The sequence below is a fragment of the Dasypus novemcinctus genome, chromosome 9 (genome assembly GCF_030445035.2).
Source record: "Dasypus novemcinctus isolate mDasNov1 chromosome 9, mDasNov1.1.hap2, whole genome shotgun sequence".
NCBI classification, from domain to species: Eukaryota; Metazoa; Chordata; class Mammalia; order Cingulata; family Dasypodidae; genus Dasypus; species Dasypus novemcinctus.
The window spans coordinates 8,978,628-9,005,379 of record NC_080681.1 but is presented as its reverse complement, the minus strand read 5'-3'; the positions used below and the strand labels follow the sequence as shown (position 1 = coordinate 9,005,379).

Sequence of the window (26,752 nt, the reverse complement as noted above, 5' to 3'; positions counted from 1 at the left end):
CATTTTCTCATGTAAATAAATCAATTTTGTTTACTGACGAATTTTTTTCCAAAGGAAGCACGTTGCACATTTTATAATAAAAATCAATGGAATACAAGGTATTCAACTGACATAGAGGATTCATTTGCAACATATCTGGAAATCATCCCTTTTTTAAATCTTAGGAAAACTTCTATTTCACAAAGTTTAGGAACATATTTAACTAGAAAACACCTATTTTAAAAAATTATCATAATGGTGGTGGACATCTTTAAATTCAAAAGCTCTTGAAATGGTTTTACAAACATTATTTTAGACCTATTGTTGAAATGTTCTTACAGTTAAGTTAGAAGGTATTAAAAAAGCTAGTTATTGCTAAGTGCTCTCCATCTCCATGGTCATTTGAATAATAATTTTTAAAAATGACCTATCAAGGTTAAATGTAACTGATTGGATATCTAACAGCAAAGAGATTCCCGATTATAGTGATATGTGTGAGAATATTGTTAACCTCACAATTATCAATGGAAATATGAATCTTAAAAGACAAAAATTCAGAAATAACATTATTTCTTTTATTTGTAGGTAACAATATGCCTAATAGTTCTACACTATATTATGGGGGGAAAAAATCTATTACAGAAAATCTGAAGTTAATAATAATGGATGTTTAATAAATGCTCGTGTAATTTAAATGATTACTATTCAAAAGTGCATAAAACATAGCTCCATAGCATCTGCACCTACAACAGAGCACCAAATTTTCAAATGGAAAACTTTCCCCCCTCCCCAAAAAATCCAACTGCTCAGAAAATTCACACTTGCAACTTGCTGAAAATCAATCAACTGTGGGCAATAGACCAGTCTTTGATTAAAAATTAATCCAGATTTTTACAAATTCACTGGATTTTCATCTAAAAATTTACACCTACATATTAATCTCAAAATATGCAGCACCAAGACCTGATACCACAAAATTATCAGGACATAAAGGTTTATGAATTTCAAAGTGAGGAGCAATTTAAGCAAAACTATAGAAATATTTTAAAACCAAATGAAATATACAAATGACTCTCAAAAGTGGAAGCCCAATACGCATTCATAAGGCAAAGTTAAATTGAGACTCCATTTGAGGGGGTGGGGTTCAAAGGAATGTGATGGGCTTGCTTCATCTTCATTTATATCACATTCTAGTAATAATTCTTTCATTTCCAAGAGGACACCACTATCTCCTACCTTAAACTACTAAAATCAATGTTATTAAATTGGGCTGCAAAGTAACTAGAAAAAAGTTTTTAAAAAATACATAAAATGTTAAAAAAAAAAAAATTATTTTTTTACTTTATTTCCATACCACCCCAAGCCACCTAAAAGAGCTTTCAATAAACATTTAAAACACCTAAAGAGCAAGAGAAGCAATTTTCCTTGTTTTTGTTTTTGTTTTTGGCTTTGAACCATACCTCTAGCTGCTGTAAGAGAGATTTTCCTTTCTTATTAATTTCATTGATAAGGGTGAAAATGGCCACTTTTATTTCCTGTTCTACTCGTTTGTTAGTCTCATTTACTTCTTTTATCCTGAATAAGAGAAATGCATCATTAGGTTATCAATTTATCCTAGGTCTCTGAATCATCAACTGTTACAGAAATTCATCCAACTGGGTACTTAACCAAGCAAAGCTTTGTCAAAATATACAACTTATGCTTTGGCAGACCTGACCGCTCAATTTAGTCCAAACAAGTTAAGTATATAGACAAAGAATGGATTTGATATTTAGTAATTTTAAATTGAGTTCAAAAAAGTCACTTCACTAACACTGGATGGAATCTTATGTCACTATGACACGAATGTGATATACAAGCATCTGACGTCAACGATTACTGGTTAGTGTCAAGTCTGGCACATTGGTTTTGTTGAATCTTAGTGTTTGCCAAGAACAATGCACAAAAGAACAATACTGCAACCAAGAATTATTATCTTTTGAAAGGGCAGTCTTTCTTTAGAAGCATGTTCCCTTATAATTTAACCACTTTCAAGGTGGGTTCTGTTATAACCCCCTTCCACAATTGCGTCTCAAATTGGTTTTCTATTATACACATGTAAGCAGGTAAAACATTTTCAATCTACTTAAAAATTTAAAAGTTAGATGTTTTAGAAATAGAATACCCACTGTGGTTATGAAAAATTTTGGTTGCAAAGATGAAATGGTTGATATCTTGCTATTTATAAAACATGAAGGAGGGATCCAGCAATACATAAAATATCAATGAACAACCTTAACAGCTTTTGACTTTCATAGCCTATTTCTGTACAAACTATAACTCACACTTTCAACATCTAAACTGCCTTTCATTTGCCAAATTCAACCTTGAGTGACTTTAATACATTCTAAGCCATAATAAGGTAGTTTCTCCAAGGAACATAACATTATCTCCTTTGTCCATAAGGAGTGCTTGTTTGGGCATTTATTTGAAAATTTTATTGTATTTTGCCCTTACTGTATTAAAGAGAGTGGAAGACATTTTTAATAAAGAAGTGCTGATTACTAGTGAGGTAAGATACGTAGGCCTCAAACTTAAAATGGCTGAGTCGAAGATGGAAATCATTAAGCATGCTGAAAGCAGAGAATAGTTAGCCTCAGTCAGATGCTCACTGTTCAATTGTGAAAGAAGGAAAAAATGTACAGTTTAAAAATGATGGAGATAGGTCACTGAAGAATGTATCTGAAAGAGGAAGTACAATTTTTTTAAAAAAAAAAGCACTCCAGAAATGAAATCATTGGTTTCCCCAGCCCCACCCCTCCAACTCCTTTAAATCTTATAACATGTAACCCTCTTGATTCTACTTTTGTATAGATTCAGAAACATATGTACAAAATATGAATAAGAGTACAAAATGCATGTAAAACATATGTACAAAAATATTGTTCCTCTGAAGGGGACATCCATGTATAATTTGTGAGAAGGTACAGCTATCTTCTCCAACATCAATCACAACGTATTAGCATTACAACCTAAAACATCCTGGCATTTCCATAAAAACTTTAATCATCAGTGGTTAGTGTATATATTTATAACTAATATATATATATTTATCTATAACCTGAGAAGCCTTTTATTATCTTTTGATTTCACTTAAGATGAAAAGTTCTACCACCTTACTGTTCAATGCATATTCAGTCAAACATTTAGTATTTTTGAGCATATACTATTTGCCACTTTAATCATCAATTAATAAATTTCAATAGTCTAGAAGTACTAAAAAGTCCTAATATTCATCAGAATAAAAATTCCTATTCATAATACCTCCAGGAATTTACAGGTTTTAATTATGCCACATCTACATGCCATCTTTCTAGATGAAGAGTCCTAACCATATTAATCTACTCTCTTACAGAAGTTACTACCATTCTCACTTTCAGTAAGTTCAATTTAGAAATGAACCAAAATAGAATAATTTTAAAATGATGATGATGATGGTAGTGCTGGTGGTAATGACAAAAATAGCAGAAGTTCAAAAATTTGAGTGCTTACTATTTGACAAAAATGGTATTATGTATTCTCCTAAGAAAGTTACTATGACAAATATTGTTTTTAAATGCTTGTTTTATAGATGGGGAAATAAATTCTTCCACTAGCCTTCATACTCTCCCTCTTCTACATTGTCTTCCACAGTCTCTAGTTTAAATTTTATAATTCAACTCTCTACATATATATTTCTTCTTCCAAGCTTAACTAAGGCTTACATAGACCAGAGTTGTATTAACTGTGAACTATTTAAAGATGTATCCTAAAAGAGTACACAAAATTTTAGTCATTTACATTCTACTTAAATAACAAACATTATAATCCCAAACTCTAAGGCACTGTTCCCCTTCCAAAACATGTTTTCTTCATATGTTTGATTATAATATAGTAGGAAAACGAATTTAAACTGGATCCACTTGAGTTTAATAATCCTTAAAAGTAAAATTATGGTTTTAAGACAACACCCTTACCTATTCTGCACCTGAGTAGCCGCAAAATGAACATAATTTTTCTTCTCAAGAAGCTTAGCCAGTAGATTTTCAATTGCACCTTTCTGATTTTGAAAAGCTTCTTCCAAAAACTGATACCTTAAAACCAGAACAAAAACTACAATTAAAAGAGAAAATATGAAATTAAGACTTTGGAAAAAAGAAGAAAACAGTTGAAAGAATCAATCTTTAAACCTTACTTAAACAGTCACCTTTCTATGCTGGCCACTAGTACCTCATCCCAGCAGCAACTTGTGACCACCAATCAATCCCTCCCTGCTCTGACCCTGAAAAGCCATTGTAAGAGAAAAAAATAACTGCAAATGCTTGTGTATTCTTAATTAGAGTTTTGATTCAGGGTTACATTTTACTTTTTTAAAATTTAAATATGGAGTAAGTTACATACGTTTTAAATCACCAACATTATAGACAATATTTCTAAAGAGGGAAAAATTACCCATACTTCCAACATAAAATATAGTCCATTAGTCTCTTTATTATTATGCATTTTGAAATGCAAATATAATCATAATGTACATGCAATTTTGCATTTGACTTATTCTTCATCTTTACAGTCACCACTTGAAATAAATTTTCAGTTCAAGAGGTTAAATACTGTCAAACTTTCCAAAAGGGTTGTTTCTATCAATAAATAATATCACTGACACCAACTTACTTTAACTGTCAACATGAGTGTACATGTTAAGATTTTCTAATTTAATGAAATTTTGGTGATAGATTGTGGCTCTGGGACAATAATACTGTAAATATTATTAATACCATTGAATTGTACAATGAAAATGGTCAAAACGGAAATTCTGTCATATGTTACTGCAATAAAAATTTAATTAAAAAAAAGTGAGACAGTGATTCATTACAACCAAAATGCATTTATCTATTCTGGAGATGTTTGCTGGAATCAACTACCATAGAACCATACAATCAATCTCCATCTCACAGACTACAAGACTGTAAGCAAGCAGCAAGGACAGAGTCATTCTTTTTCATTATCACCTTATCATCACATAGCATGGTACCCAGAGCATGGTTAGCATTCAAACATCTACCCATTAAATGAGAAGAATGAAATCTGAATGAAGTTCAATAAACAAGCCAGATTTTCTAACAAATATACCTCAAAATAATATGCTTAGATAAGAAATATTTATTGCTCTATCTGTGAATCTATCTTCCTGAGGACTGATAATAGATATGTATTTATATGTCTCATCTACCAAAAAAAAAAAAAAAAAAAATCAAATTCTTCAGCTATTTGGACCCCATCTGAAAGACTTGAACTTTTAGAAGAATTTACAGAACTAAAAAATGAGTTTGACAAGGCAACAGTTCTCAACCTTCATTGAATAATGAAAATCTCATGGGGTGATATACCAGTATTCTTAGACTACTGGAGGAAAAATATCAATACCCAAGGCTGTAACATCAGGTTCTTATTTAACCAGGTTATATTAAGACCGAAGTATCAATATTTAAAACTCTCTCTAGATAGTTTTAATAATTAGCTAAAACAGATATCTGCTCTAGAGCTTATCCATAAGAAATCTCAATTAAAAAGCCTATTTCCCCCAAAAAACTAATTACGGAGGAAAATATTTTAACAGAATTTCACTTAGTTCCATTTATATGACCATCATTATAAACTGTATCAACCTTTAAAAAAATATATCTGACATTGGGTTTTAAGCAATCACTCTCCCTTAAACCAAACAGATCCCTTCTCTATATACTAAACTAGAATAGGGGATAAAAAATTCTTAAGATGGAGCAAGGGTGATTTCTGCAATCAGCTATGACAGAGAAGCTGGTATCAAACTAGCCCTCCAGCCACAAACTATAAAAAGACAAAAATATATGTGGCAGGTGACTGTATTCAGTCATTGGACTACAGGCACAGAAAGACTGGAATCTTTTAGAGAAGGGAATCCAAGGAAGAACACCACAATCACCGTGATTCTGTCTGCAGACTATCTCTGTCTATAGACAATTTCATGTCTAATTGGCAGAGAGCAAGAGACCAAGCAGAGCACAGCAGTTCCTTGATCTCAGAAGGCAGGAATGAGAATTTGTAGCTACTGAGCAGCTGGAATCCATTGGGCAGGGTGCTGCAATACAGAGAATTGAAGGGTAGAGGAGGATGGGAGTATACAGAATGTATAAATTCCTTTGAGTCCTTGGTCAAGGTCAGGGCTATACATGCACAGGATGAGATTATGCAAGGCTTACTAGAAAGGAGCAGCTATGATGTTAAAACTGGAAGACAGACACAAGAAGTCAATTTCCAAGGGATAGAATTCCAGCTCAGTCAATGTGGACAAATCTAGTTAACGTCCTCAGGCACCTACCCAAGACAGGTACTGACCCAAGAAAACCTAAAACCAAGCCTTGACAGAATTTTCCAGAGAAACAGAGTTTAGAGGTTGAGTACCACAAAGGTGGAGCCTTGGGAAAACCTTGGGACTTTCCACAGATCGACCCCAATGAAGCATAAAACCAAGCTTACACCAGATCATAAGCAATCAAGACTCTTCAGAAAAGGATAAAAGAATCTAGAGTTTCTAAAATTAAACAACTAAAATGTCCAAATCTCAATAAAAAATTACTAGCATTCAAAGCAATAGGAAAGTATGACTTAAACTAAAGAAACCTGTAACAGAAACTAAAGCCAAAATGGTCCAGATGTTGAGAAAGACTTTAAAGTAGCTTTTTAATATTTCTTTTTAAATTTTTTAGCAGATTCTTAATGAATGAACTGATAAAAATCTCAGTAGAGAAATAGAAATTTTAAAAAAAGGAAAGGAAGGAAAGAAATTCTGTAAGAGAAAAGTACACATACTAAAATGAAATAATTCATTGAATGGTATAAGCAGCAAATTGGAGATGGTTAGGGAACATGAACACACATCAATTCGAAGAATCCAGTCTAAAGAAGGAAGAGACGACAGATTGGGAAAAAAATGAAGAAAGCACCAGGAACCTATGTAAAAGAATCAATGCGAAAGGAGTGCACCCCGTAAGGGGAGCCGTCCAGTGGGAAAGAAAGTGCAGCCTTCCCAGGAATGGTGCCACACACACAGAGAGATGATGCAACAGAAAGAAACTCAGATTCCCGTGCCGCTGACAACAACAGAAGCGGACAAAAAGAAGAACACGCAGCAAATGGACACAGAGAACAGACAACTGGGGGGGAAGGGGGGGAAGAAAAATAAAATAAATCTTTAAAAAAAAAAATCAAATACCCTAACATACTTGTGAATTAGAGCCTTAGAAGAAAGAAAGAATGGGGGGGGGGGTGTTTAAAAAATAATGGTCAATTACCCAAATTTAATGAAAAACAATTTATAGATACAAGCAGATCAGTATATCCCACACAGGATAAATAGAAGGAAATACCTAAAAATATCATGGACAGCATCTATCAATGGATAAAAGAATAAACAAAATATAGAGTATCTATACAATGAATATTAATCACCTATAAAAAGGAATGAAGGTCTGATACATGCTATAATATGGATGAACCCTGAGAACATTATGTGTGCCAGACACAGAAGGACAAAGATTTTATGATTTCACTTAAATGAAATAAGCAATTTCAGAGAGAAAGACTAGGTTAGAGATTACCAGAAGCTGGGGAGAGAGGGAATGGGGAGTTACTGTTTAATGAGTGAAGAATTTCTATCTTGGATGATGAAGAACTTTATATAATGTAGGTGGTATAGGTAGCACAACACTGTGACAGTAATTAAAGCCCGTGACCTATACACTTTGGCTAAAATGGCAAAAGTTACATGTATGTTACCACAATTTTTAAGAAGTGACATGTAGTCCTACTAAACCAAAGCTGCATTTAATTAAACAGAGAGAGAGAGAGGAGAGAGAGAAAATAAAATGACCAAATGGCAAAATCAAAAATTTTCAAAGAAAATCTTAAAAGCAGACAGAGAAAAGCTACATAACATTCAGGGAGGAGCAATATGAATGACATCACCAAAAACAATGGAAACCAGAAAACAAAAGAAATGACATCCTTTAAATGCGGAAGGAAAAAAAATGCCAGCCCAGAATTCTACAAACCAGTGAAAACATCCTTCAAAAACAAGGATGTTCAAATGAAAGTTGAGAGGATTCACTGCCAGCTGATCTGTACAAAGAATGATGATGGTTATTCCTCAGGCCAAAGGAAAATGGAAACAATAAAATGGCAGGAATCCAGAGAGAAAGAAGGGAATGAAGAAAAACAGAAATGGCATTAAATAGGTAAACATAAAAGACATGGCTTTTTCCCTTCTCATAATTTCCTTAAAAAACAACTATTAAATAAAAAGTGTTGTATTGTAAGGTTTTATAACATATGTACAAGCAAAAGGTATGACAATAGTACAAAGCATGGGAGGATGAAATGGGAAATAATATATAAGGTAGACTTTAAATTGAGGATGCATATCATTAGCCCTAGAACAATCACTAAAAACGATCTAGCCTAAAAATTGAAAAGTAGTAATAGTGGAATACTAAAACAAGATTTATGAATTTAAAAGGAAGGAAGGAAAGATGCAAGAGAACAAAACAGAGAAGACACGTATAAAACAAATAGGGTAGGTGGAACAGATGTAGCTCAGTGGTTGAGTACCTGCTTCCCATTTAAGAGGTCTCAGGTTCAATCCCCAGTACCTTCATTAAAAAAAAAAAAAAAAATGTAAAAATAAATGGGTTAAACATTCCACGAGTTAAAACTTCTAACAAGGGCCTGAAATTAAAAGATAGAGTAAGGGCCCATAAACTATTCATGTAAGTTAAAACTGATTTCTATGAAAACACGCACGTAATTAAAAACTCATGACATAGAGGTGCAATGGACACAACCAATCCAATGTCCACATAGAAGAGGTGGCATTGGATTGGGAAAAGTGGACATGGTGGCTGATGGGTATGGGGTAAGGCAGGAAGAGATGAGAGGTGGAGGCGTCTTTGGGACATGGAGCTGCCCTGGATGGTGCTTCAGAGGCAATCACCGGACATTGTAAATCCTCACAGGGCCCATTGGATGGAATGGAGGAGAGTATGGGCCATGATGTGGACCATTGACTATGAGGTGCAGAGGTGCCCAAAGATGTACTTACCAAATCCAATGGATGTGTCATGTAGATAGGAACAAGTGTTGCTGGGGGGGGGAGAGGTGGGGTTGAATGGGACCTCACATATATATTTTTAATGTAATATTATTACAAAGTCAATAAAAAAAAATAAAATAAAAATAAAAAAAAAAAAAAAAAGAAAGTGCTTTGCAAATAATAAAAAAAAAAAAACAAACAAAAAAACTCATTCAGGTAGCTTTAGGACCTGGTCGCCACCACCCCCATTCTAAATCAATATGTATCTGCTAAAATGGACACAGAGAATAGACAACTGGGGGTGGGGGGAAGGGGAGAGAAATAAAAAATAAATTAAAATTATTTTTTAAAAATATGTATCTGCTGAATGGATGAAACACCTAAATTAGTATCAAATACTGTTCTAGGCTCTTGGGATTCATTAGTAAATAAAGTTTACTCTCATTAAGTTTATATTCTAACGGGAAAAAACACAATTAACAAAAATAGCAAATTTTAGAATATGTTTAGATGAAAAGCACTATGTAAAAAAGAAAAGCCAAGCAATTTAAGGAGAATTAGGATGCAAAGCGGTAAACTGCGATTTTAAATAGGGATTTCAGAGTAAATCTCATTGAAAAAGTGACATTTCAACAAAGGCTTGAAGGATGTAAGGAAGTTAGCTAAGCAAATAAGAACATTCCAGGGCAGATGAAACAGGCAATGCCATAACCCTAAAGAAGCAGGGTCCATGGCATGTTTGGGAACCAGCAAGGAAGCCAGCACACCTGCAGCAAATGAGGGCAAGAGGTGCAGATGAAGCTGTGTACAGGGAGGTCTCAAGGCAGCTACAAGGGATCTTACTGACTAAACTGGAACACCACTACAGGTTTAAAGGAGAGGAATTAAATAATCTAAGATTCATTCTCACAGCTGTGTTAAGAATAAACTAGAGTGGGGCAATCGTAAGAAAAATGGAGACTATTTAGACGTTTGCAGTACTATAGGCAAGAAATAATAGTGGCTTATACCAATACCAGGCTAGCAACAGTGGAGGAAGTAAGAAGTTAAGAGAATTTTAGGATATATTTTGAAGGTAGACCCAGAAAGAGTCCCCGGATTTGGTATGAGAAAGAGAGTCAAGGTTGATAACCACATGTATGGCCTATACAACTGAAGGGGGAAAAAAAAGTACAATTATCATTAACTTAGATAGGGCAAGGCTGCTCGTGAAAAAGGTTCGGAAACAGGACCAGGAATTGTTTAGCTATAATTGACAGAGCAGACATTCAAGTAGGGATGTCAGAAACTCTAGGTATATCTCAAAATGCAAGGGAGAGAAGTGAGTTAGAGATATATTTGGAAATCATCAATGTTAGGATTGAACTGGGTCCCCCCACTCAACCCTCCAAAAGATATGTTAACCCCAGGTACCTTAGAAAATTATTTTATTTGAAAATAATGCTGTTACAGATGTAACTGGTTAAGATGAGACCATACTGGAGGAGTGTGTGCCCTTAATCCAGTATGACAGGTGTCCTTATAAAAGGAGAAGAGTCACAGAGACAGAGATCACACGAGAGGACATGTAAAGACAGGGGCAGAGATGGACTTAACGCAACTAAGACATGGAATACCAAGGATTGCCAACCACCATCAGAAGCTAGAAGAGGCAAGGAAGGAGTCTACCCAGCCGATACCTAGATTTCAAACTCCTAGCCTCCAGAACTGTTGAGATGAATTTGCTATTTTAAATCACCAAGTTTCTAGTAATTTGTAATGACAGCCCTAGGAAACTGATCTAATAGGCATATATATGGTATTTAAAGCTGTAACACTGAATGAGAGCACTTATGGGTATAAGTGAATATAATGGCATATGCCTGACACATCCAACATTAAGGAGTCCAGGAAAATGAGCAAATCAAACTAAGGAGGATTAACCAGCATAGTAGAAGAAAAACTAAAAAAGAATGTGGAGACCTGGAAGCCAAGTGAATTAAGTGTATCACGGGAATGATCAACCTTGTCAAATGCTGCTGACTGATGAGTATTAAATAAGATGAGTGAAAAATAACCTCTGGATTAGTAATGCAGTGGTCATCATGCATGACCTTGAAAAGAACAGTGTTGGTAGAATGCTGACAATGAAAGTACGATTATTTAAGAAAGAATGGGGGAAGCAGACACGGTTCAACTGATACAGCATCCGCCTACCATATGGGAGGTCCAAGGTTCAAACCCAGGGCCTCCTGGCCCATGTGGTAAGCTGGCCCATAAATGCTGTGCCATGCAGGGGTGTCCCCCACATAGGGGAGGCCCCATGCGCAAGGAGTGTGCCCCACAAGGAGAGCTGCCCCATGCAAAAAAAGTGTAGACAGCCCAGGGTGGCGCCACACACACACGGAGAGCTGATGCAGCAAGATAGCACAACAAAAAGAGACACAGATTCCTGGTGCCGCCGTGAATGCACGCAGACACAGAAGAATACACAACTAATGGACACAAGAGCAGACAATGGGGGAGGGGGTGGGGTGAAGGGGAGAGAAATAAATAACAAATCTTTAAAAATAGAATGGGACAGAAGGAATTGGAGACCATGGTTACAAACAATCCTTTCAAGAAGTTATACAGTAAAAAGGAACAAGGACAGCTATTGGCAGGGAGAGTAGGTTAAACAAGAGGCTTAGAGATGAAAGAAAAAACAGTAGCTATTGATATACTGATGGGAATAATTGCTAGAGACTGACAAACTGATTTAGTAGAAGGAAGGTCAAATTGCTGAAGAAATGTCCATGGGTACAAGATAGGGGATGGAATCTAATAAAGAAATGGAGAAACTGACTATACAGGAAGTGGCCAACTAAAGTTGACACACAGAAATGTAGAAATGTGGGTAAGTCCTTGGTAGATAAATAGATGTGGTAATGGAAATCTATGTAAGTTCTCTTGGTTGCTTCATTTTTCTTAGTGAAGTAGGGAACAATACCATAGCCTGGGAGTGAGGACAGAGCAGGAAATGTTATAAAAAAAAAATTTAAGCGAGGAAAAGGTCTGAATGCACAGTGTGGCTGTCAGGCAACACTTAAGGTCTACTTAAAGTAACTGGTTTAACATAAGACTGGAACCAGCTAACATCAACATGGGTTCTCTGGCCATGTTCAGCTGCACAGGCAGAGCATGCATGATAGGACGGAAGATGGATTTAATCAGGATTGTGGTTTTGCCAAGCAAGTCCATGGAACTCAGGACTAAATGCAAGGAAGGGATTATAACAATTAGCCATGAAAACAAGAGGAGGGGAAAAAGGGTAGTAGGATCAAAAGATTAAAGTTACTGTGGGATTGAGTAATTGTGGAAATCTGGTACCAAGAAGAGTTAGAATGATTAAATAAATGGTAGTTACAGAGAGTGCAATGCTTGAAATTGGAAACAATTACTGGAAATGACTTGGCCCAGTGTATAATCACAAGTGCCAATGGCAAGGCAATGTAAAGGACATTGTAAAAGAGGTCCAAGAACACAAAGACTAGGCTGTCTGAAGGATCAATAAAGGGTATATTAAAATTGCCAGGAATTAAGACAATAGTGGTATTTCTCAAAACGCAATTTTGAGATCAGAACTAAAATATTTGAGAGAGAAAGGGAAACTACCCAAAGGTTTTTAGATGACAGCACCAAAAAGGGGTTATTAGTGATATAATCAAATGACAATGAGATTAAAAGCTAGTTTTTAGAGAGGAAGGAGGAAAAGTAGTCTGAAAAATAGCAGAAAGGAGAACTCACACCTCTAGACCCAATGGGATATGAAAGATAAAACAGCAACCACTTAAGAGAGCTGTGGGGGAAACACTGTGCTAGACCTCTGTTTCATGTAGAGCAAAGAAGGTACAAAAGTGTTCAAAAAGATTACGATAAGAGATTCTGCTGATGACAAATTGTGAATTCCACTGTGGCAAAAAGGGAAATAATTGGGCATGTGCGGAACATAATTGGAATTAAAGTAGAACAGGTGAGAGGGTGACCCAGGAGTGTGACACTTTTTTAGGGTGACAAATAGGAAGAAAGAATTTAATAAAATTAGTTCTGATAGATTTAAGAGATTTAAATTAGTTTGGGTAGATTTAAGACCAATAATGACAGAGAGGCTGCAAATGGGGGTGGTAAAGAAGGTTGGGGTCTGGAACTTCCTCTGGTACCCTACTAATGGAGAAGAAATTCTAGCCCCAGCACATCAACCCATCTTCACCCTTGATGAAGGGTAAAAGTGCCAGAATAGTGTGGTCTTAGAATGTGCAGGTTCACTCCTGACACTCATTTCAGGAGAAACAAACTCATTTCAAATGTGTAGGTTCTACTTTGTCCAGTTGACAGAATTAATGGAACTGAGACATTCTGAGAAGGCCCATTGAGTACAAGGACCTTCTCTTCACCTTTGATGATGGGAGCAGGTGGTCTATGGGAGGACTTTAAAATGATATGCATGAATAGTTACCAGTTTCAGACATTTACGAATTCAACTCTTTTTTATACTACTGTCCTTCCTATTTCTTCCCCCATGCCCTATCTAATTTTATCATAAAATAGCATTTACATTACAAGATTTTAAAACATAACACAGCCAAAACTGAACTACCAATTCCTCACGTATACCTAAAAACCTGGTCTTCAATCAATCTTCTGCATCTCCATAAATTCAATCATATCCTTCCAATTTCTCTTGGCAACTGCTTGCTTGTATTAATACCTCTCTGGCTCACACAACCCAGACACCAGCAAATCCTGTTGGCTCTATTTTCAAAATATATTTACAATTTGATCACATCTTATCATTGCTGATGCCAGTACCCTAACCTAAGCCACTATTATTTCTTACCTGAATTATTGCAAACAGCCCCTTAAACTAGTCTCCCAATTCTATCCTTACCACAAAAGCCAGGTGGGTCATTTAAATACTCAGTCAAATCACTACACTGCTTAAATGCTCAGAATAAAAGAAACATTCTAAAATGAGAGAATTTCAAAGGAAAAAAAAAAAGAAACATTCTCACAATTATCTTCAAAGCATTCAATAATTTAAACCCTTTTGCCCTTCTGAGTCATCTGCTATCAATCTTCCCCTTGGTCATTCCATTCAGACTATAAAGTTTCTCAAAAATGCCAAGGAAGCTCCATCTCTGGCCCTTTGTACTTGCTGTCCCTCTGCTTGAAACATGCTCACCCTGCCAATTTAGGCAGGATTTGCTCCCAATCTTCCTCCCCTTTAGTTTCTACTCAAATTCTACATTATTCAAGTCTTCTGAAATCACCCTATTTAAGATCAGACTCCAACACACACACACCCTGTCCCCATTTCCCAGCTTAATTTTTCTCTGTGACAATCACTGTCTGACATATTTACTATCTATGTCTCCCTGTGAAAAATTAAGTCCTTCACGACAGTGACTTAGTTTTGTTCACTGGAATACACCATGCCTGGCACTCAGTAACCACAAAATTATTTGCTGAATTAACAAATGACTACATAAATATTTTTCAGTGATGAGCCAAGGAATGTAATATTTTTTTCTTGTACAACTTTTTTCCTTTTGGAATAAATGAAAACTCTTGTTAACTTGAAGTCCTCTTATTATTTACTTAGTTTTCAATGTATCAGTCCCTAATAGCTTTCAGGCTCATCAGGAATATTCCCATTTCACTGAAGTGGACTAACTCCTTTTCTTCATAAATTTTGGTGATCTTTTTAATTCACAACATATTTTATGATATACACCTTGATATGGGTCCTCTCTTTGCAATCACTCTGATGGGCACTATGACAGTTTGAAGTTATTTTATGAATCCCCAAAAGAAAAATGTTATGTTTTTAAACTAATCTAGTTCTGTGGGTATGGAACCTTTGACTGCATTAAATCCAGTTGATGGTCCTTTGATTAGATTACATGATAAGATCAATTTAGGGTGTCTCCCCCACCCCGGGTCCCTTAGGCCCCTCATTGCTTTTGCTGTTTCTTTGCTTTAGGGGGCACCAGGAACTGAATCTGGAACTTCCATGAGGGAGCCATGCACTCAACTGCTTGAGCCACATCTGCTCACTGTTCATTGTCTGCTCATTTTTTTCCTCGTCTGCTAATTTTTTGTGTTTGTTTTGTTCAATGCCTGCTTGTTGTTTGTCTTCTATAGGGGGCCCCCGAACTTCCCCTGTGGAAGGTGGGCGCTCAACTGCTTGAGCCACATCTGCTCCCCAATTTAGGGCTTTTGATTGGAATACATCAGTGAGGCATGACTCAGGTTGAGTCTCTGCCCTTTGCTGGGTCCAGTATAAATGGAGATACACAGAAACAGACACTGGAAAAGGGACCTCTACCATATATGATCGGGCCATGTGAGAGAGGACCCCAAGTTCACCTACAGCTGCAGAAAGGCAAAGAAACTGAGACTGAGAGAGGAGGCCAGAAAGAGACAAGCCCTATGCTTGGTTGGCCACAGCTGAGCTCTGGGAGATGGTAGATTCTGGAGGGAAAGGAACAGACCTTGGCAGAGATCAACAGCCATCTTGCTTTGCTCACATGCAAGACAAACAGGATGGACAGTAGCTGACTTTAATGAGAAAGCATCTCTGATGGTGCCTTGATTTGGACATTTCACAGCCTAGGAATTGTAAGCTTTTAACCCCCAAATAAATCCCACTTATAAAAGCCAACCAAAAAAAAAAAAAGTTTTTAAAAAGCCAACCCATTTCTAGTACTTTGCATTAGCAGCTCTTTGGCAAACTTGGGTCTCAGGGGAATTTCTTGTATTAGTTATTTGATAAAATTCCTTCCCCCAATTTTCTATTTTCTTTTCTACGTATACTGGTTGGCTGTTCAATCTCTTGTAATTTTCTCTCCAACCTCAATAACTAGAATTTTCAGCTATCATATTTCCAAGAACTATTTATTTTGCTTATTCCTTTTGCAGAATTGTTCTTATTTTATACTTCCTTCTGTTCCTGCATTGTTACATTCTTCTGAGTTCTATTATTTATTGAATCTCAGTCTCTTTCATCTGAGAGGCTGTGTCCATCAGAAATGCTTACAGTTTAATTAGAAATTATGATTATCAGTGGCTCAAATAACAAGATGACTGGAGGTAGGCAGCTGCTGGTATTAGTTCAAAGTTAAAACAGCAAATCTCTGAGAGTCTCTTGGTTTTTCCGTCATGAGCACAGAATGGTGTCACAAATCCAGGCATCACACTGAAATTCAAGGCGGGAAGAAGGAAAAAGGCTGACAATAGCAACATTTGTCTCTTTCATCAGGAAAGCAAAAACTTTGTCAAACTCATCCCACTCAAAAGAATTCTGCTTTTATCATATGGTCCTACAATGTGTCATATGGTTTTCCTGATACAGGTAGACTGGAAATGGAAATATTCAGCTTTTCAAGTATCTATATTTGAAACCAGGCAAGAGAAATAGGAGTAGGAAATTCTCAATGTATCCCACCATGCATGGCACACTGGCTCTCCTCCAGTGATCCTTGATCATCCTTTCATTTTCAAATATAAAGTACTTTTAAAAAGTTGCTTAGAATCTGTGTGTGAGCTGGACTTATCAAAAGAGCTTCATTATAAGGCAATCTGGGAAGGACAAGCTTTTAACTGGAAATGAAATCCAAATGTCAACAGAGGCCTCTTCTGAATTCACTTTCTCCAGAGGGTGAAAAAGGCCTCTGAATTGGGGAGAAGGAAAGAGCTAAGAAATAGGAAAAATGTCAAGGCTGGCAATGTGGAGAAAAGTTAGAGCAAGTGAAGATCCACAATTTAATGTGTGGATTTACATTTAATGTCCAAGATACCAGCCCTGTACTTCATCCCACCTTGTTTCTAAACCTAAAATGCCTACATTCAGAGCCTTTAATGATTTTATTTTATTCAGAGAATAAACCCAACCTTTGTGATACCAATCAGCTCTAGGTCCTGAGTCATTACAGAGTTCTAGGAAATAAATCAACTGACTTCCCTTCTATCTCCTTTGTATACCTTTGGGTTGTAACTCCTTCAACTCTACTAGGTCACTTATCAGAGCCATCAAATCTTTCTTCCATCCACTTTCCTTCTTTCAATAAAATTCTACAAATCCTCTACTTTTTAAGAACAGCTTCTAAGACCATGAAGAAAACCAAAAACTTAGTAAAGCACTTTACAAGTACATTTCTCATTAAATCCTCACAACAACCTTGAGTTGGTAATACATTTTCTCCATTTAAAGGATATACACACACAAGTTCATCTTTATCACCATACTGCATAGCAATTATATATATATATTTTTTAGAAGGTGGGGAAAAGAAAAAAAAATGAAGCCAAAATGACTATTACAGACTGCCTAAGTCAATAATGATTATGTATGAGGCTAAATTAATATCAAAGAAAAATTCAGATTTTTGATAAAGGATTCAACATAGGAAGAGAAGTTCAATAAAATCAAACTAGGAATTAAACCTAGGAAAAATTACTAAAAATAAAAAAGAAATGTCAGAATTGGAATATTTTTAAGAACAGAATATACATTAATTCAAAAACTGGGTCTCTAAAATGTTCAATAAAAGACACAAATCTATGACCAAACTAATGAAAAATAAAGGGAAAATAAAAATCACCTTTACAACATTATAAACAAGATAGACATATAATCACAAATAAAAATCTGTTTAATTCTAAGCTAATGCACTTTTTAATCGACTAACTATATAATTTTCTAAGAAAATAAAAATTACCACAACTCCATACCTGACTGAAGAAGAGATAGAAAACCTGATTTGATCGATTAGCAGGCAAAAACTTGAGACTCTTAAAGAATTATCCCTAAAAGGCCAAAAGTCCAGAGAGAGGAAGGTAGGGCAAAGAGGAAAGGAAGAATACATGAAGGAGAAAGTGTTAATGAAGGCAATACACAGAAGTGAACCCTACCACTGATTTTAATGGTTAAATAGCTCTCCTAATAGATGAGGGTATTCTATAAGCCTAAAAGATAGCATATGCAAAGAGAGAGAAGTTTAAATCAGGCAGATATCTACTACAAGACTGCATGTGAGAGAGAACAGATTGTGTAGTAAATTTACTTTACCCAGAGAAAGGTCTGGTCTTTGCTCTCAGCTCAAGAGGTAATTTCTAAGCCCTTGGAATGTACTGCACGATAAGTGCCTTTGTTCACCTGGGGGCTTTGGGCAGATATTCTAACAAAGTGATTTATGATGGGGACTTTCAATTACATAGCATCAGCTCACCTGGATGGAACTGGAAACTGAGATTGGCCACCTGGGCAGACAGTCATATCTGTAAGACAGACCTCCAAACAGAAATCCTGACACCAAGACTCAGGTTCACTCCCTGGTTGGCAATACTGTGTGGACTCTCACATATCAATCTCAGAAGAGTTAACACTGTCCCATGAGAACTAGAAGCTCCATGTTTAGAAAGCTTCTATTCTCTGCCCTACACATCACTTACTTTTCTGATTTTAATCTGTATTCTTTGCTGTAATAAACCAAAATCATGAGATTAACAGGCTTCAGTAAATTTTGTGGGTCATTCTAGTGAATTATCAAATCTGATGATTGTCTTAAGGACCCTCACACTTGCAAATGGTGTCAGAAAGTGAGGGTGGCTTTGTGGACTGTTCCCTAACTTTACAGTTGGCATTATAAGTGGAATTTGCTAAAATGACACTAACTCACTAAAACATATGGTTTGGGAAGAGGAAGGATGAGAGGGCAGAAGTTGGTGAACCTTTGATTTCTGGAAGGCAACATACCCAAGGCATGGAACTGCAGTTATACTACAATCATTTACTACAACTAAAAATGGAATTAAAAAATGGTAGACTTTACTCTCAAGGTCTGAAACCTAATAAGAAACAAGCTAAATATTAATCCTTAGTTACTATTATCTGTAACAGCTAAAACGAAAGTAAACAAGTATTGGGGTAAATACTGACACCAGGCCAATCTGAGATTTCAGCTGGTTTGAGTGATGGCTCCTAGCTTCAGGGCCACTACCAAGGGGGAAACCTGACAGCACACCCCTATGATTTCTGGTCACTAAGAAGATAGTCTATCAAGAAACTAGTGAAACCAGGAGGTACAGTGTGAATGAGTTGTCTCATTTTGTGGATCAGTACTGTCAGCTTCCCAAAGAAGCTTTATTAAAAATGGAATGTTGGGAAGTGGATTTGGCTCAATGGACAGAGCATCTGCCTACCACATGGGAGGTCCACGGTTCAAACCCAGGGCCTCCTGACCCGTGTGGAGCTGGCCCACGCACAGTGCTGATGCACACAAGGAGTGCCGTGCCATACAGGGGTGTCCCCCGCGTAGGGGAGCCCCACTCACAGTGAGTACACTCTGTAAGGAGAGCTGCCCAGGAGTGGCACTGCACACATGGAGAGCTGACCAGCAAGATGATGCAACAAAGAGACACAGATTCCTGGTGCCATTGACAAGAATACAAGCGGACACAGAAGAACACACAGCGTATGAACATAGAGAACAGACAACTGGAAGGTGGTGGGGCGGGGCAGGGGAGAGAAATTTTGAAGAAGAAAAAAAAAGGACTGTTGGGAAGTGGAGGTGGCTCAACCAGTCAACCAGTTGGGTGCCCATCTACTACACGGGAGGTCCCAGTGCCTCCTAAAGACGACAAACAGACACCACACCCACACCTACAGCAAATGAGTAAACAGCACAAGACAGCAGATGCCGCAGCCCGTGGGCAGCAGATGTGGCTCAGGCCACTGGGCACTCACCTCCCATGTGGGAGGTTCCAGGTTCAGATCCCAATGCCTCCTGAAAAAGGCGCGCAAACAATAAGCAGACAGACAAGAACTATTGGGGGTAGGGGTGGGGGAATAAATAAAAAAATAATAATAAAGTAAATAAATCTTTTAAAAAAAGAATGGGGGGGGGATTGTGAGAGGGCCTACTTAGAGGCAGTATCTTTGGTTTTGAATGCTGCAAAATGGAAGAGCATGTTTGTGTTCATTCAAGACACTGCTGATTACTGAACAATCACAGAGATCACTAGATCACCATATATGATTCAGGCACAAAACAAGCTATTTCCAGGGAGACAGTTATCCTGGTGGACTGATAAGCCACTAAAAAGTTTGTTTGCCCTGAGAAGGGCAACTGTCCTTCTCCTATAAGTGCCAAGTAAAACTCTTCAGATGAAGCAGTGAATATGCTGAGTACATGAGCCATGCTGCATTGGCTTTATGATGATCAAACTATTCATCCATTGAATACGCCCCTTAGCCAGGTAATGGTAAATACTGTGATTAAGAGGACTCCTTTTGCACTGGCACCCTATGTAATCTTTTTGCCACAAAACTGACCAACAGTCCAGGAAGACTTACTGGATTTGTGATCTGAGCTTCCCCTTACAAATGCTAAGAAAATTAGAGTGATGCAAAAGAAAATGGCAAAAGACAATGTCAAGAGACTCATCCTAACAGGGGTAGTGGTTATTAATAAATGAGAGTAACAAACATACTCATGGGAATAAAACAAAGTTCTAAATGCAGCACTCTTAGAGGTCAGGTGTACCAATGAAGCCCATGTGGATTCCCCAACATTAAAGAGCCCTAAACAACTCCACTTTATTTACTCCAGTTTGGAGTAATTTTAAAAATCTAATGGCAATGATGACAATGAGAAACCAGATCTCAAATCGCCTGAGGCTATGGTCCAGCACATTAAATAAGATGGCTAGACGTTCAGTTGGGAACCCAAGGCAATGTACACTGTGTAGATGAAATGGCCAAGAGGTAGAGAAGAGACTTTTCTGGAACCCCTTGACACTGACAATGCATTATGATTCCAACACCTGTTGGCGTGAAAGTTTGGATGAAAATTGGAATATCTGCACACTTTTTGTGAAATGGTTGTGTTTCTTTTGCCTAAATGTATTATTGGGATAGATTTTATGCCCAATTGGGGAATAGTTCCTCTACCTAGCATTGTAAAGTGAAGACATAACTTAGCCCTCAAATCAGTCTTGACTGGACATGCTAAATAGGAACCACAGAGATTGTTAATCTGAAAAAGCATAGGATACCTTGTAGACTAAAATTGATTACCACTTTAATTAATGACATGTTAAAAGCTGGAGTGTTAGTGCCAACAAATAGTCTGTACAATAGTCCTGTGTGGCCTGTGAAGAAAAGAAAATAGCTCATGGAGACTAATCATTAGACTCTCAAGGCTTAAATAAAGCAATGTCAAACATAACATCAGCATCCTCTGAAATGATTTCAACAATATAAAAAACACAATGGGCTCCGTGCCTTTGGGTCCTTTTGATCCAAACTCAGACAAGATTTTGGAAGATATCTGGGACATGTATACAGACTAGAGCTTATGGAAAAAGCCTGTGAATGCCCAGCAATGACCACTGGAATTTTGGGCCAGAAAATTTCTGGATGTTATGGTATGATATGCGCCATTTAACAATCACTAGCTTGCTGTTTGGCATTAAGTAATACTGCCCTATTATTTGGACATAAAATAATCCAGAACACCCAATTACCAATAATGTCTTAAGTTATGTCAGAAACACTCCAATAAAGACAGGAGTGTCCAGAACAGCTCCATAATAAAACAGAAATGTTTTTTTGCTACCAGGAGAAATGCAAAGAGGTATGCGCTGTATTCACAAGCAGGTAGCCTCTTCTTCCCTAGGGACAATTTTGAAACCAGCCTAGGAGCTGCTGAATCCTATGATCACATGGGCAATCCCCTATGAACAGCTCTCTATTGACCAACAAAGAGCTGTTCTGATTATACAAGGTAGTTTCAAAGTGAATGGACTGCATACTATACAAAAAGCCACAAAAGTGCTTTAAGCAGGTTAAAAAGAACCCGCTTAGTAGGATGAATTGCGTAACACTTCCCCCTGTGAGCTTTTACCAAACTCTGTAGCTAGTGCCAGAACTGTAGACTGCTTCCTAATTCCAGACAAGCGTTAAAGAGAAAAATGCTAGTGAGGCTCAATAAGGTATATGCTATATTAAACAAAAACTTTGACTATGGGGACCACGGAAGAATGTTAGGAAAAGCAACCATATATTTAGCAAAATAATACTGGAAGCAATGTGGACAGAATGAATTCGAAACAGTAAGACTTAAAGCAGGGATATCAGCAGTAAACTTACTCTAGAATGAGAACTAGGGTTTTAAGTCCAATGACACAGATTCTGCAACACTACACACAGGAAAATATAAAGCAAGGGAGGAAACATTAAAGAGACAAACATACTACTAAAAATGGTGAAGGAAAGGCAAGGACCGTGGTTAAACTTTGGCAGTGAAGGAATTAGAGCTATTCATTCATAGAAAAAAGTATGCACGCTTCCTTTTCTTTTTGCCTCTTACAAAAAAGCTGAAAGAAATCTAAATGCTCAGAAATCTGACTGAAGTTGTGGGCTAATCAATTTAATATCTTACTGAAATTATAAAAAGATAACTGAAGGTAGGATTTGGCCCCGAGGTAAAGATAGGCACAAAATTAGGCACATCAAGTAAAACATCAACTAAACTGCAGGAAAACTGGGACAATTCTGAGCAAATTCAGAAAAAAAGGGAGAGGACAAAAAAGTTTAAAGTAGCATTTCTAAACAAATGTCCTACAGAACAGTAAGAGGTATCTCAAAAAAAAAAAAAAAAAAAAAAGCATTAACTTCAGGTGGTCAATTTGAGCTATTCAATAACCTGTATTCTATATACTACATAGAGACAAATGAGCATATTGGTTAGTAAGGGATCTGGAGTCCCAGTGCTATGTTCAAATTCTTACTATAAGACCTCATACAGATTACTAAAGCTTTCTGTCAGTAAGCTCCCTCACCTTTACAATAGTGCTAATGACAGTACTTACAATTCATGGGAACTGAATGAATTGAAAACATACTGAAAACTGTCTGGCACCAAGTAAGAATACAACAAACATTAGCTGGTAGAGTTATTATAGTCCTGGTTTAAGAGAATTCTAATGAGTATTGGTATATTAAAACCTCTAAGAAATCACAGTTAGGAAATCCATTAAGTGTGGCTAAGCCAACTTTTCTTAATCTTTTTCTGACAGGAGATTTATCAAAACCTATTAAGTCAACATATCAAAACTGTGCTTAAAAACCACGTTAGAATATGCTGGACTCTGGGTAAACAGGCCCTTCTTTGTAATTGTAATAAATAAATGTCATAGAAGTTGGAGATATTTACTGGTGAATTTTTGTTATAGACCTGATAAAATCTCAGTACAGTTTCCTAACAGTTCTGATTTAAGATAATGAAGGGTTAAATGATAAAGCTATGTATTAAACAGTCAATAACTGTGCTGAGATATTTATAATTCCCGTTTGTCTGAAAACTGTGTATATAACATAAACTCAGTGTATTTATTTTTCATATTAAAATGGTTATCAGCGATACCACAGGGGAATATACATGCCTATAACCTAAATACCACAGTACACTTGGAAAAAGCTTATGTGATGACAGGCAGAGCAAATGAAATAATACAATGTCACTCTCGCAAACCCAAACCCATAAATGATACATTTTTAATAATTATTAATATTCATAAGACAACTGATATAAATGTGAAAACCATTAAATTATTTATATTATTGTATCCCGCTTTAAAATGTATAAAATTTGATGTACAATGCTAACAAACGAAAATATGGGACAAATATTTGCTTAAAGGAAGGATAATTTTATAAGAGCTTTTTACTGTAATTCTTGATAAGCAATTTTAGGTTTCTATACCTATGTTCTTTGTGTTCCAATAGCTGGCAGTCTCTACATGTGAGTCTATCACATGTTTCACAAAAAAGTTTCAACTGTTCTTGTTTGTGTACAGGGCAGAAAACAGGGCGCTGACCAGATGCTCCAACAGACTCTGTAACAAATTAAAACAAATATTTAAAACAGACACAAAACTGCACCTAATTTATCCATTATTATTGATTGTGATATCCAAAGTTTATAAAGAACAAGTAGAAAATGCAATAGAGATAAAAGATGGGGATGAATAGTAATAATTAAACTGCTTCTATCTTACCGGAGACATCTTCTTTCTTCCTGATCAGGTGATCTTTAGTGAATTTTACTCTTTGATGTGCTTCTATACATGTTTTACACAGCCACTCTCCACATTCTACACAAAAGCCAACTGCACTTGCATTGTCTTCACAACTAGTACATACCTAAATAGAGGAAATATATACTAATCAACATTAAATTTACAAAATAAAAACCCACTAAAAAGAAGTGAAACCTATATGATTTGTTCTCAAATATACTGGCTAATCTACTAGAACTAGAATAAAATTACTTTAGCATCCATACTAAGAAATCACTTATTTTCAATGAAATCCTTTCCCTTCCAGGTCAAAAATTCAGGTGAGTTAAAATCTCAGGCTCAAAACACAAAGTCTATGCAAGATTTGAAGTTTACATAATGACTGTCAGTCTCATTTAATCAAGTTTCTGGCTGTAGAATAAATTTATCCTTTCTAAAAGGTTATCAATTTGAAATACAGCAGAATTATCCTAAATTATATAAATATCCAAACATGTTTTTATTATACCTTATGTTTTGGTATCAAGATAGAAAATGAAAAAAGGATAGGAATGAAAATGAAGAAGCATACCTGTTCTGATTTCTCATCAGAACTGCTAGGAGCTTCAGATGTGTCTTTCACAAAATAATTATCCACAAGGTCTATCTGTCTACATTCTTGGCGGCATACTGGACACCGTATTACACCAACTACAACACAAAATGACAACATTAAGAAATATTCTTCAGGAAAAAAATAAGGAAATTATGCATGGTACCCACATGGAAACTACTCTTCCAAATGTAACAAACAAGACCAAAGAAATGAACCCCAAGAGCTAAATGAAACCACCCACTGAATTATTCCATAGGGGAAAAATGATACCTTCTAGGAAGGGAAAACAAGCATAAATGTGCCCCCTAATCCCAAGTGCTTTCTTATTAAAATGTGTGGTTGGATGAATAATGACCCTTGAAGATATCCAGGCCCTAATCTCTGGAACCTGTGAATGCTACCTTATATGGCAAAAGGGATTTGCAGAAGTGATTAAATTAAGAGTCTTGAGATGGGGAGATCATACTGGATTACTTAGTGGGCCTTAATGTAATCATCACAGGTGACATAAGAGGGAGGGAGGCAAAGGGAGATTACAGAAGAGGAGAAGGTAATGTTATGAAGGAAACAAATTGAAGTGATGCCCTTAGAAGATAGAGGAAGGGTCCACAATGCAAGATCAACCGTCACGAGAAGCTGAATAAGGCAAGGAAATGAATTCTCAAGAGACCCTCCAGAAGGAATCAGCCCTGCTGACACTTTGATATTAATCCAGTGAAACTGACTGTGGGCTTCTAGTGTCTAAGAATTTTAAGAGAATAAATGCGTGATGATTTAAGGCACCTTGTAATTATTTATTACAGCAGCAACAGGAAATTAGTAAACAATCTATCATCTTATAAAATATGACTTCTTTCAGAATATTTGAATTCATGCTAAAATGTGAGAAAGATCACCTGCACCTGTAGTGGTCTGAGGCTGTATGTAATCCCAGAAAAACATGTTCTTAAATCTAATCCATTCCTGTGGGTGTGAACCCATTTTAAACTAAACCTTTTCATGTGGTTACTTCAGTTAAGGTGAGGCTAGCCCAATCACAATGATTCTTAATCCTATTATTGGAGTCCTTTACAAGCACAATGAAATTCAGACAGAAAAGAGAAAGCCATGAAAGCACAAAGCCGAAATTCAAAGAAATCCTGAAGAGAATGGAGAGACCAAGGGAAGCCACCATGTACACTGCCATGTGACAGAGGAGACCAGGACCAAGAATCCCAAGGCAGCCTGCTGGAGAACACCAAGTCTTTGGGAACAAAGTTATCACCTTGATAATGCCTTGATTTGACTTTCTTTTAGCCCTAAAACCATGAGCAAATAAATTCCCACTGGTTAACCTGACCCATTTCATAGTATTTTCTTGAGCAACCTAGGAAACTAAATCAGTACCTTAACCTGTTAGTGTTCTAGCAACTACCAGAGCAGATAAACTGATTGGGTAACATATAGAAACTATATGTAAGAACTAAAAAACAGCACTGCAGTCAACACAAATGGAATACTATGTGCAAGGCACACAATTGAGGATATTGTACAAAGTAGACAGTCCTTACTTTCCAGGTGTCCAGGATTAGTATATAATTTTTGTAGTTTGCATACTCCACAACTATAGAAGGCAGCATACACAGCCTGGGAAGTAACCAGTGTCTCCAAGAGGTGTGTGGTGTACAAACTACAGAATCTTATACAGTAGTTTTGATGGAAAACAGAAACATAAATACAATGTCATTCCCAAAAAAAGAAGGACTATCAGACTCCCTCAGGAAACATACACATTGTTAAGAATAATTACATATTTGAAAACAAAGTATCTTTAATGCAAAATACAAAGATCTTGCTTAATGGAAATACACAAAAACAATCCCTCAAACCAAAAAAAACAAGTACTGTGGCAGTTTGAGATTATTTATGAATCCCAAAAAGAAAGATTATCT

The 26,752-nt window shown here is 36.5% G+C and overlaps 1 protein-coding gene across 2 annotated transcripts in view; it reads right to left on the bottom strand.

Annotated features, from left to right (window-relative positions):
• Positions 1-26,752, bottom strand: part of TRIM33 (tripartite motif containing 33) — a 119,507-nt gene that overhangs the window by 40,638 nt on the left and 52,117 nt on the right. For both annotated transcript variants that reach the window (XM_004462957.4, XM_004462958.4), the window contains exons 2-6: positions 24,798-24,916; positions 24,206-24,350; positions 23,911-24,043; positions 3,975-4,091; positions 1,440-1,554 (exon numbers count right to left, since the gene is read on the bottom strand). In XM_004462957.4, the coding sequence (XP_004463014.1) occupies positions 1,440-1,554; positions 3,975-4,091; positions 23,911-24,043; positions 24,206-24,350; positions 24,798-24,916 (629 nt within the window). The remainder of the gene's footprint in view (positions 1-1,439; positions 1,555-3,974; positions 4,092-23,910; positions 24,044-24,205; positions 24,351-24,797; positions 24,917-26,752) is intronic.